At 35.4% G+C, this 13,319-nt stretch overlaps 1 protein-coding gene across 2 annotated transcripts; it reads right to left on the minus strand.

Annotated features, from left to right (window-relative positions):
- Positions 1–42: 42 nt before the first annotated feature.
- inpp5ka (inositol polyphosphate-5-phosphatase Ka) lies at positions 43–11,716 on the minus strand. 2 transcript variants are annotated; one of them, XM_052107760.1, is made up of 14 exons: positions 11,581–11,716; positions 11,076–11,157; positions 8,951–9,055; positions 8,729–8,837; positions 8,188–8,304; positions 7,836–8,011; positions 7,534–7,645; positions 6,666–6,775; positions 6,056–6,082; positions 2,690–2,924; positions 2,411–2,548; positions 1,408–1,491; positions 1,169–1,273; positions 43–970 (listed from the first exon to the last, which is right to left on the minus strand). In XM_052107760.1, exons 2-14 carry the CDS (start codon positions 11,147–11,149, stop codon positions 890–892), a joined length of 1,473 nt encoding a protein of 490 aa, XP_051963720.1. In that variant the 5' UTR covers positions 11,150–11,157; positions 11,581–11,716; the 3' UTR covers positions 43–889. The 2 variants fall into 2 exon arrangements, with proteins under 2 accessions (XP_051963720.1, XP_051963721.1); XM_052107761.1 differs by lacking the exon at positions 6,056–6,082.
- Positions 11,717–13,319: the final 1,603 nt, after the last annotated feature.

A 13,319-nucleotide genomic window follows, 5' to 3' on the forward strand; every position in this document is an offset into this window, starting at 1 on the left:
ATGGAAACAATTGTTAGAATGTTTCATTAAATATAACATTTATTTTCATTCCATCAGTGAGCATTTGAAGTTGTTCAGAAAATAAAAAGCTTAGTCTGCACAGAAAATGTTGCTCTTATAGTCTTTACCTTTTGTACAGTATCATTTGATATAATATCTGTATTTATACACAAGCGTTTGTCTAACATTAAAACAACAAACATAAATTCTTTGCAAATAGCCTGCTTATATTTAACATGAACGCATTATCAAATTTTACATCGGGAAAAATATACTCAAATTATACAGTGTAATATTTAATTACATCCTTCAATTATTCACACAACTTTTTCAGTGAGACACATATAATATTATAATACCACTTCTGTAAGAGTCAAAGTCATAAATATAGCCACATAAATTAAACATGTAAAATTTTTAAATTACTCTGGTAAATTGTGCAAATGTTTTACAGTGTAACAGTCCACGTTAAGATGAAACGGAATGATAAAATAAGGACAACATTAGCAGTAACATTAAATATTTAAATTTGATAGAGATAAATAAACATTTTGTTTGAAAAATGTTACAAGACAAAATAAATGGGAAATATATATATATATATGTAAAGGCATATAAAAATTACATCTACTTAAGTTGGGACATGTTTTACCAACTTGCTTGAGATACATATATATATATATATATATATATATATATATATATATATAAAACAAGAACAGAATACAACAGACATTTTTTTTTAGCATTTACATACTAATAAATGCCCAATTACAATTTTGCATTAAAATTGCACTTGCTTGAATTCATAGGTCAGTTTGGTTTTATATCTGATGTGCAGTTGAAATGCAGTGGGCAGAACTGCATTACGGCTGAGAAGTATCTGGACTTAACTGGCAACTGCTTGATCTAGTCCACTGATATTTTCAGGCACTAAACCCTCTTCAATCGCCACCCTGGATTCCTGCAGCTAATGAAGATGATTTTAAACATTTATAAAGCAGAAATAGCTATTAAAATGAATATTTTATAATATAGCAATATATTTTACAGTACAATATCAGGTATATTCTGATAACAACCATGCATCTCATTCATGGTGCCACAGGATAAATGTATACATTTTCCTTATATAGAACACAAAATAAAGCTGTAAACGTTTACTCACCTTAAAAGGTTCACTAATACCGACAATGCACTGCAGGTTGCTGCTGTAATAGCAAAGCACACATTCTCCCCCAAGAACTGGAATTTCATCTTTGCTTACATAAACCTGTGAAAAAAAATGTGGATTGTACAAATATATATATATATATATATATATATATATATATATATATATATATATATATATATATATATATATATTAGTTCCAAATTTACCAGCTATAATAAAGTCTTTTATACCTGAAAGATTTCATCATTTAAAGCCACCTGGTCATCCTTCACCCAAGAGTAAGTAATGTAGTCAGAAACACTTTTAAAACCAACCTGTGAACAAACAAATTCTGTATTACAGAACCCCTGGAAAAAATAAAATATTATTTCTAGGGCTGTCAATCGATTCAAATTTTTAAATCAAATTAATTAAATGGTGTCCCGATTAATTAATTGCATATACAAATATTTGCTGAGAAAGCCCCTCATATAACAATAACTCAATATATAATGATGATTATACATATTTATATCAATATATAATTATACATGGTTATCTTTAAATATTTAAAAATGACATATATATATATAAATATTCAGATAATTAAAATGCTTTACATTCCTGTAGCAGAAGAGTTAATCATTAATAAGACAATACAAAAATCGGCTTTAGAATACAATGTATTGTTTACTACCATATTATTGATCATAAGTCAATCATTGGCACACAGTTCACAGCAATCCATTTCACAAGTGAATTTGTGGAGATTTATTATGAGGCCTTGTTTAAGAGCCCGTCAATTTACACCTACGTCGGACGTTTAAATGTTTAGGTCACTGTGTCAAGTTAAATATAGCTTAATACTCAATCTTTAATCTGCATAGTATGGACCCACAGAGCTGAAATATTCTTCTAAAAATCTTTGTTTGTGTTAAGCAGAAGAATGAAAGTCATACACATCTGGGATGGCATGAGGGTGAGGAAATTATGAGACAATTAACATTTTTGAGTGAACTATCCCTTTTAAATAACGTTGTACATTATGATAGAAAAGCGCCTGTTTCCTAAACCAGCACATAAATCAAAAGTAGTTTTTAAGAAGAACTTAAGAGCCTTATTAGGAAAGCTGTCAGGACCAAAGGTGCTTTTATTTTTATACGTCAGTAACATATATACATATTTTTGAAATAGCACGAAATAGAAAATAGCTGAAATAAAGTCTAAAGAACCCTTCCGACATTCGATCCCAACCTTATATATGCCAATCCAGTCCCAGGCACTGGAAGGAAAGGGCTGAAGAGGGCTGTAGGTTATCAGGGCATCGAAGTCTGCACTCCACTCTCCCTCAGCACACACTTGAACCAAGGGCGCCTCGTGCATCTTTTTCAGCTGATAACAGAGAAACAGAAAAGGTGATAAAACTCTTAATTTTACTTTTCATTCTTACTGAAGGTACAGTATTTTATAGAATAAGAGCAGAACACAGTGGCTAAATGAATTCTGTTTTAGCCAAACTCAACGATCTCCCACCTCCAAGCGGAAGAGGCCAACAACGGGCTTATGGTCACTAACGCCATACTCCATTTTATTGGTGTAATATTCCTGGGTCACTTTGAGAGGAAACTCTTCCTCCTGGTCCTCCACCAGTTTCTTCTTCTGCTCTTCTTTATTGTCACCTTCTTTGTTGGCATCCTCTGTCAGTGAGGAGTTTGACTTCACTCTCCAGAGAATCCTGTCGCACCATGCAGGCTTTCGTTTCTTTCCACTAGTCGAACATAAAGGGAAGAAAAGAGGTCTGAATGAGTTACATAGTAGTAAATAATTGCTTTTTTATTATTATTATTGAATTAATTTCTGAAGCACTTTTAAAGGTGCACTCAGTCATTTTTTATGTTGCACTGGCCGATGTGACAGTTGTCTTATTAACATCTTCAACTCAACAGACCTGCCACAGTGTCCAAAAGGGAGTCCAAATATTTATTTGAACATTAGTCTTTCAAATAGCACTTAAATAGACAAATCATATAACAAATGAAAGCTCTCATTCTCAGGAATGCAATTGTACTAGTTTGTTGCCCTAATAGTACAGTTTGAAAAATCTTTAAATAAATCACAAAGTGAAATACTGAATGATATCTGTAAGACATCAAATACTAACGTCTCATTTATTCACTGATAACTACTGCTGCAAAAAACTTTAATACTTTAGGCAGTTTTCGAAACAAATTATTGGAAATAATGTATATGTTATCGACTATTGATGATAAAATGTTATACATCAACACAATGGGGAGGATCTCAGCTTTCTAATGACACCAGCTTCTATTACACTCAGAGACTGAGATATTTGATGAATCAATGGGGGTGGTGCATGAACTGAATATTAGACTGAATGTCTATGGACAAACACATCTGTGAATGCTAAAATGCGTTAGAGTGCCATCTACATTTCAGATCTGTATTTTGTGATGGAAGGTGAAACTTGCTGCCATCTAGTGGAATAAAATAAGACTTTGAGGGAGAAAGCTTAAACAGAACCATAATTTCATGTTTACAAATTTAGGACAAGAAGAAAATAATGAAATTATACATTTACCATATATATATATATATATATATATATATAGTAAATGGTCTGCGCTTTACACCGTGACTCATTCACCCATTTACACACTCACACACACCAATGACGGCAGAGATGCCATGCAAGGCGCTAGCCCGCCATTGGGAGCAACTTGGGATTCAGTGTCTTGACCAAGGACACTTTGGCATGTGGAGTCACGTGTGGCCGGAAACAGGGCCAACCTGCTCTACCACCTGAGCCACAGCCACCCGATCGATCGATAGATAGATAACTGTTTTAAGAAAAATATTTTTTTAAATAGAACAATTTTTGCCAATTGCAGGAAGGAACACTGGCCCAGAGTTGAAGAGCAGAAACATATGTATAAATGCAGCATTATGAAAAAGCAACAGTTTTTGGTTCCAGAAGCCATTGTAGAATATCCTACTCACATTTAGCCATAATTTATTTATTTTGCAAGCAAAAGTGTCCAATAACAGAGAGCTCCTATGTTTCTGACATAACGGAGTAGTCTTCAGCTCATCATGTGATTTTAACATGTCAACCCCCATGAGGCAACCAATTCACATGCTTTATGACCATGTACAGTTGAAGTCAGAAGTTTACATACATTTAGTTCATTAATACTCATTTTTTTTTAAACAATCCACAGATGTTATTTTAGCAAACTATAGTTTTGGCAAGTCGTTTAGGACATCTACTTCGTGCATGACAAGTACTTCTTCCAACAATTGTTCACAGACAGATTGTTTCACTTTTAACTGACTACATCACAATTCCAGTGGGTCAGAAGTTTACATACACTAACATGTGCCTTTAAGCAGCTTGGTAAATTATGTCAAGCCTTTAGGCAATTAGCTTCTGATATGCTACTTGGCGTCAATTGGAGGAGTACATGTGAATGTATTTTAAGGCATACCTTCAATTCAGTGCATCTTTGCTTGATATCACAGAAAAATCAAAAGAAATCAGCCAAGACCTCAAAAATGTTTGGACCTCCACGAGTCTGGTTCATCCTTGGGAGCAATTTCCAAGACAAGTATCTATATCCACAGTAAAATTAGTCATATATCGACATAACCTGAAAGGCTGCTCAGCCAGGAAGAAGCCAATGTTCCAAAACCACCATAAAAAAACCAAACTACAGTTCGCAAGTACACATGAGAAAAAAGATCTTACTTTTTAGAGAAATGTCCTCTGGTCTGATGAAACAAAAATTTAACTGTTTGGCCATAATTACCATCTTTATGTTTGGAGGAAAAAGGGTGAGGGTTGCAAGCCAGAGAACACCGTCCCAACAGTGAATCATGGGGGTGGCAGCATCATGTTGTGCTTTGCCGCAGGAGGGACTGGTGCACTTCACAAAACAGATGGCATCATGAGGAAGGTAAATTATATGGCTATATTGAAGCAACATCTCAAGATATCAGCCAGGAAGTTAAAGCTCAGTTGCAAGTGGGTCTTCCAAATGGACAATGACACCAAGCATACCTCCAAATTTGTGTCAAAATGGCTTAAGGACAACAAAGTCAAGGTATTGGAGTGGCCATCACAAAGCCCTGATCTCAATCCGATAGAAAATCTGTAGGCAGAACTGAAAAAGCATGTGCAAGCAAGAAGGCCAAAAAAACAGACTCAGTTACACCAGTTCTGTCTGGAGGAATGGGCCAAAATTCCAGCAACTTATTGTGAGAAGCTTGTGGAAGGCTACCCAAAACATTTGACCCAAGTTAAACAACACACTATTCACAGCAATGCCACCAAATTCTAACAAAGTGTATGTAAACTTCTAACCCACTGGGAATGTGATGAAATAAATAAAATCTGAAATAAATAATTCTCTACTACTATTATTCTGACATTTCACATTCTTAAAAAATAAAGTAGTGATCCTAACTGACCAAAGACAGGCAATGTTTTCAATGATTAAATGCCAGGAATTGTGAAAAACAGTTAAAATATATTTGGCTAACGTGTATGTAAACTTCCAATTTCAACTGTACGTTGGAAAGATTTGAACAACCAATGGAATGAACAAGCAACAGTACTGAAAAACAACTGAAGTGAATACTAATTAAGCTTTTTGCAACACACAATACTATTAAACAACCGGTAACTACAAACACAGAATTAAACTTATCTATTTGCATGTTTTTAATGGTTTATCTATGGTACTTAATTTTATTAACTTCTTAATTAATTTCAATAACTAAGCAATGTTAGAGGAGGGGAGTGGTGCACACGTCATGCAACATATTAGTCTGAATGAAATGCTTCAGTTAGGGAACAATTTAAGAAAGTTTCAAGCTTACTTAAAACCAAACCATGTCTTCTGTATCCTGCAGAGGTAAAAGAGAACATGTGTGAACTTTTGACAGTTTAAAAGGCCATGGAAGAGGAACTGGAGAAGACCCAAGATATTATGATGAACTTCCCTTACTGCCTTTAGGGAGTGATAGAAAATGTTATTAAAGTCAACATGACAAACCCATTTTATATCTGTAATCTGATGAATTTAAGGGCTGTGCAGGACTTGATTTGATCTATCATTAATTGACTGAATTGTGAAAAGTGGATGATATACACCAGAACTGAGCTAGATGGTTGGAGGGGAGGAGTTGACAAATTAGAGGGCTTGATGCTGTCAGCCAAAATAGACAGTTGTTTTACAGGCAGAGCAAGTTATTGCATTTTGATGAAAAAATTACAATAATTTTTTCTTTGAAATTAAAAGCAATGTATAAGAAAGTAAATAGGGTCAATTTTGATTTCATGTTGACTTTAAAAACCCATGTCTCCCTAAAATAATGCAAGTCCAAGTGCAATATACAGCATTATATGCTGTAAGAAGTTACGTGTGTGTATGTGTGTGTGTGTGTGTGTGTGTGTGTGTGTGTGTGTGTGTGTGTGTGTTTCAATGACCTTGAATCGTAGTTATCGGAGTTCAAGTCAAATTTATAGGTGGGTTGAAAGTTAAGAGGTCCCTCTTCAAACTCCTGCAAAATAGCTTCCTTCTTTTTCATCATGGTGAGCTGCAGAGATATTGGCATGAACATGAGTCTAGAAGTAAGTTACAAGTTAGTTACTAATACAGCAAATAAATTATGTCAATTATTATACACTAACCAAGCACTTTATTAGGAACACCTGTACACCTACTTATTCATGCGATTATATAATAAGCCAATCGTGTGGCAGCAGTGCAATGCATACAATCATGCAGATACGAGTCAGGAGCTTCAGTAAATGTTCATATCAACCATCAGTATGGGGGAAAAATTTGATCTCAGTGATTTCGACCATAGCATGATTGTTGGTGCCAGACGGGCTGGTATGAGTATTTCTGTAACTGCTGATCTCCTGAGATTTTCATGCACAACAGACTCTAGAGTTTACTCAGAATGGTACCAAAAACAAAAAGTATCCAGTGAGCAGCAGTTCTGAAGACAGAAATGCCTTATTGATGAGAGAGGTCAATGGAGAATTGTCAAACTGGTTCGAGTTGACAGAAAGGCTACGGTAACTCCAATAACAACTCTGTACAATTTTAGTAATCAGAATAGCATCTCAGAATGCACAACATGTCAAAACTTCAGGTGGACGAGCTACAACAGCATAGGACCTCATGGGGCACTTTATTGGGACCATAGTGTTCCTAATAAAGTCCTCAGTGAGTGTATATATTTATTTACATGGACATACAGTATATTGTTTTTATACATCTATACAATGTTTTCAGAGGTTGCAATGTCTCTTCTAATAAATGTTATAGTTGAAGAATAATCAGTACCTGATCTTTAGACCACAGAAGTTTGAAACGCTGGCTGTTGATGCAGTTTCGGATGAAGTGCATACCATGGTCCTCAATACGAAAATTTAAATCCCCAAACGAGAACACAACCCTAGATAATAAAAATGATTAGGTGGGAGAGAATTCATATCCAAAAAGGAACAAATTTAAATGATGACAAATAATACAAAATAAGCCTGATTATATGTACCACTAATTCATTCTAAAATAAATAAAAATCAGCACAATACACATAATTTTTTTATGAAGTAAATATTCCTTAAATGTCATCATGAACTGACTTATGGTCAAGAATGTGTGGCGTGTTTTTGGCATCAAATGTCTGAGCATCTAGAATGTACTCAAATTCATCCACTCTCTGGGAGGCGAAGTTCATGTGGGCTGTCAGGTGACAGTTAAGGAAGCAGAGCATGTGACCATAGAAGGAAAGGCGAATAGACACGCCCCCTTTGTTACCCTTAAGAAGCAAGAAAATAATAGATTAATTCAAGCAAATCAACGAACAAACTGGAGCACTATTCATTATGTACTGTAAACCACTATGGCAACAACCGATCCTGCATAGCTGTTGCTATAATTGTATATATTTATAACTTTGTTGATCCCAAGCTCTTTGTATTGACGTGGTCTTACCCAGTATCCATAGAGTCCTGTTCGGGTGTAAGTGACCTGAATGTCTCTGATAAAGGGGACATGCTCCAGTTTGGAAAAGAAAAGCAAGAGTAGACCCTGCATACGTATAGAGGACACCTGAACAGGTAAAAATTAAACAGAATGGGTAAGAAAGCATAAATATGCTTTGTTCCAAACAGCAAAACAGTCCATGAATAGAATCAAAATACAGATACCTCCTATCTCAATAAAATGTGCAGAAACAGCTGTCAGTACACTATTACTAGGTTGACTTGCCAAAGAATGTAAACACGGTGTACATTAAAAACATTGCTCTCTTTAATAGAGCAGTCTTAAAGAAAAGAGGGGGAAACTAAATGGGTTTGGACACAATCATTATGTTTGCATTTATTTTTGTCTTTCCTGTTTGTGAACATACACATTTTAAATCACACAGAACCAGTGAGCCAAAGCTGCTCTATATCTGAAACTAACTTAGAGTGAATCATGTCATTAGTATACCAATCAAAGCATGATAAGATGAAGCAGAAACAATCAGCACCTTGATAAAACCAAAAGGAGCCAATGCGTTCATGAACAGATGACTCCAGGAGTCCTCGAAGGCCAAGTCTGCGACAAACTTTAGAGGTGCTGCTTTCACCTCCTGTAGACTGAACAAGAGTCGAAGTCACAGAGGTTAAGAAACCCAGACACCATGCTTATCAGACTGAATAACTTGCCTTTTGGAAATATCAGTTCTTAATTTGATAATGTTTTAACGTACCCAATAACATAAAGGTCTGGTTTCTTTGGAGAGTTGAGCTGGAGCAGAGAATTCACATCATCAGGTGGCTCCGCGGTGCCCACATTCCATGTGACAACATAAAGCCTGTGAAAGGGAAGGAAGAAATTAATTAAGGAAGGAACTGAGTGAGTGAGTGAGTGAGTGAGTGAGTGAGTGAGTGAGTGAGTGAGTGAGTGAGAAAAGAAAGAAATAAGGAAGAAAGGAATTAGATAAGGAATTAAGCAAGAAAGTAGGTAAGGAAGGAAGAAAATAAGACAGAATGGAATGAAGGAAGGAGGGAAATAAGAAGAAAGTAAGGAAGAGGAATAAGGAAATAAGGAAGAATGTAATTAAATAAGGAAACTAGGAAGAAATAAAAGGGAAGGAAAGAAAGAAATTAATAAAAAAGGAAATTAGAAAGAAAAAATATAGGATGGAAGGAAGGAAGGAAATGAGGTAGGAAGAAAGAATGAAAGAAAAACAAGGAAGGAAAGAAAGAATGAATGAAGAAAATAAGGAATGAAAAAGACAAAATGGAAGGAAAAAAAATATTTTTTGGAGTCAGTAGTTAAATGGTGTTCAATACCAGATCTTCCCTTCCATTTTATTTATTATTATACTGTGTCACTCTAACTAAAGAACTGCTGACTCCCTCATGACTTCACATAACTGTTCAGATTAACAATAACACTATTTCAACTAATTGGTCCATGAAATAAGCATAGCACACAACAGCTTAACATCCAAGACAGCTCAATCAGTTTAACCCAGTTTACCTAAAGGCAAAAGCTCAAAATCTCTTGGCTCTGAAGACCACATGGTAAATCCAGTGTTTTTAGATCTGGTCCAGACAAAAAAATCCAGACAAAGCAGGCCTGTTTTTTTTACTTTTTGCTACAAACCAAGCAAGAAACCAGCAGTTAGATCTAACAACTACAAATAACAAGTGAAAGAAAAGAAAAAAAGAAAAGAAGACTAAACCTGAACCGAACTTTCTGACGTGTTTAATTCTTAAACAACTTGTTGGTTATGTGAAAACAGACTGAAAAGTTTCTCAAGTTAGGATGACACCCTGGGTATTAGTATATGAGAGATATTTAGTCCAGAGTTCCAGTGAAGAAAAGATTGCAAAGTTCTTCCGGTGGTGGAGGTTAAGCAGACCTTTCGACTTTCATCTCAGAGATTACAATGCTAATCTGGATAAATAATGGCCTACATGACCCACCCAATACATTCAGCCTAGATCAGTGGTCAACACTTTTGCTTCAGGACCCAGATTGCACATTGGGCTCATTGTTTATTGTACAATAGTAATGAAAAATCTACTCATATCAGATATTAATTTGTTTCTATATGTCTCTCGAGTTCTCAGGGAAATGCAATGTCCTCCAAACTTACTAATAATTTATGATCTGTGATAACTGCTATAGGTTTCTATGTTGATGCCAAGTTTTAGTCTAATATCTTAAACATTATTTATCGATAATATAAAGGATATATATCATGTTACGAAACTGCTGCCCAGAAGGTGGAACCGTATAGAAGTTTGGGGTTCTAATGAACAACTGAAGCTACTTTTGGATTTTGCACATGAACAGAAACCTGTCGTAACGCCAAAGTGTGTTGAGAAAGCTAATCCCAATTGGTCTAATCCCTACTTTATTCTTGAACATTTTATCAAACAATGAGAGGCTACACTGTTCACCTTATGTCCAAGAATTCTGAATGTTCCAACACAAAGAGATTAAAAAGAGCTTTAATTGATGACAATACCAACAACCTTGTGACAAAGTTACAAAATTTAAATAAATGCTCCTGTTTCTCCTATGACAAAATTGGAATGGATTATTAGTGTATGACACCTCCATCAACTTCTCCCTGACAGAATGGGAGAATATGTTAAGATGGAAGTTTTAGTGGCTTGATTGTTAAAGAAATTGCCTGGCAATGCCCAGGAATGAAAATTTTTAAGGTTCAAACCCCATATGGGGCAAACCACTGTGGCCTTGAGCAAGGCATCCAACCAAGGTTACTCTAAGGTGACTTTTCTTATAGTAAAATATTCTATAAAATCACTTTTTATAAGAAAGCATTTGCCAAGCGAAGAAAAAGATGAAAAATATACCCAAAAGTGTCCATCTTGCTGTCTTTTTGCTCCAGACTGACAGAACTGAGGGCACTTAACAAATCCTCCTCCATCCTCTCACCTGTCAATCATGAGAGAACATGTATTAATACATGTACATGTAGATGTAGATGAATCACATAAAATGCATAATATTTTTACAATACAAATAGTCACCTTTGTTGAAAACATTAATATAATCTTTCAGGGCACAGAACCAGAGCTCAAACTATATGCAATGTATGTATAATTCAAGTTATAATACGATTGTTTGCTATAATTGACTTTTGCATTTGGCTTCGGTTATATCACTTTGAATATATGAAGTCAGCATTAAATAAAGAATGAAATGTTATCAGACTCATTAACAATACGTGCTGAATACATAAAACTTAGTAAAGATTAAGGCAACACTTCCCATCATGCACAGGCTGAAACTTCTTATCATGTATTAAATTGGTGACAAAATCTAGAATGACCATTTTAAAAACAATATGTAATCTACCTGATAAATCGCGTTTGGATTTGCTTCCGCACTCCCAAGTCTCTGTGTTGTTAAACTAGTAGAAGATACAAATATAACTTCGTCACATCTAGAGTAGTGCACTGCATTTACATCTAAGAGGGCGTGGCAAATATCACTCAAACAAACATGGCTGCTAAAAAGTTAAAATAAAAGTCCTTATGGAGCATGGCGCTGAGGCACAAATACAGCAAATAAATAAATAAATAACACACTTTTGTTAAATTGTTATTTCGACATTTTAATTTTTTTAAATAGAAAAAGCATACTATACTTATATATGCAACAAAATGTATAAAGACACAAAAAACGTCACAACATTTGTTTTTGTTTTAATGTGATCAACAGCTCAATAACTTAATGAACATTAATAATAAAACACGCTTCTTTCTATATTTTAAGATAAAATGCCCTTATAAAATTCCAAAGAAAAATATATATTTTTAAATCATTCAACAATTACCAGTAATTAATTTAAAGCTTTAGTATGTCACCTTTTTGGTGTTAAAATACTTTCTCTTATCCTAGTTTAACATTTAAGGAAAACTATAAGATACCAATTCATAAATTAATTTTCTCAGAAACTGTAAACTCTGTGTCTCTGTAGAGCTATGAAAATTCCTCTGTTTGTTTTGAGTGACCCCTCTCAAGAGAGACAAAAACATTGACTCAACCAATGGCATGAGTTGGGGGCAGGACTATGCCAGTGTCTCAAAACACTATACAATATGCACTTATAAAATATACTATGCACTCAGCCATGTAGTGTATGGATTTTCAAAGTGTAGTATCGCCCCAAATGGTATACTTAATATTTTTAAGTATAGGGCAGAAGTGTGCGGTTTGGGATGCACATTATCTGTTTGTTCAATCAACAGCATATTCAGAAAGCTGTTCTGAAAACAATGTTTATTTTTGCAATTCTGTTTGGCGGCAAAGAAATTGCATACTTCCGCTTTAAGAAGTTAAGTCTAGTAAAATTAGGGGTCTGTACATATTTTTAATATAAGAGCAAAATATTCTTCTTCTTTAGGCAGCTCCTGTTAGGGGTCACCACAGCGGACCATCCGCATCCACATATCCACATATTTGTCTTTGCACAGGTTTTACGCCAGATGTCCTTCCTGACGCAACCCCCCAGTGGCGGGGAGACTCTGACTCACACCTAAAGGGCAATTTAGAGTCTTCAGTTCACTTAACCTGCATGTTTTTGGACTTGTGGGGAAGCCTGAGCATCCAGAGGAAACCCATGTGAACACGGGGAGAACATGCAAACTCCACACAGAAAGGCCCAGTTGAGCCGGGACTCATTGCTAACAACTGAGCCTTCCTATAAGTGCAAAATGATTAACAAAAATGGTAACTTGGCAGTCTGGACATCTGGTGATCATAAGAGGGTGTGCCTAGGCCTGCCAACTGTCAAGTATTAGCCTGTGTGATAATGAAATGACTCTACCCATAAAATTTAGTCACCAGGGGGAAACCGTTTGTAATGCCTGATCTGGGACACACAGGACGCCTGTTGTTCCTGATTTTAGCAGTGATACACTTGAGGGGGGCCATCCCCTCCATCCCCTTGTTGGACAGTGAAACATCTCATATTGAAGACAATGTTAAAATGTAAAAAAGGAGGACCCATCATGTAGGCCTATTGAGGTACTTTAAAATGCTCAACACACTTCTCTGTCCTTCCCCTCCACCGCCTAACACCTCACCTGACC

Source organism: Xyrauchen texanus, chromosome 36 (assembly GCF_025860055.1).
Source record: "Xyrauchen texanus isolate HMW12.3.18 chromosome 36, RBS_HiC_50CHRs, whole genome shotgun sequence".
In the NCBI taxonomy this organism is placed as follows: domain Eukaryota; kingdom Metazoa; phylum Chordata; class Actinopteri; order Cypriniformes; family Catostomidae; genus Xyrauchen; species Xyrauchen texanus.

Bases quoted from the DNA above. Each gene is read 5' to 3' on its own strand.
- inpp5ka (XM_052107760.1), bottom strand. From the start codon at position 11,149: ATGGAGGAGGATTTGTTAAGTGCCCTCAGTTCTGTCAGTCTGGAGCAA. The intron at 8,305-8,728 runs GTGCTGATTGTT...TTACCTGTTCAG, and splicing joins CTCCTTTTGGTTTTATCAAG to GTGTCCTCTATACGTATGCA. The intron at 2,549-2,689 runs GTGGGAGATCGT...CTCTGTTATCAG, and splicing joins TTGGCCTCTTCCGCTTGGAG to CTGAAAAAGATGCACGAGGC.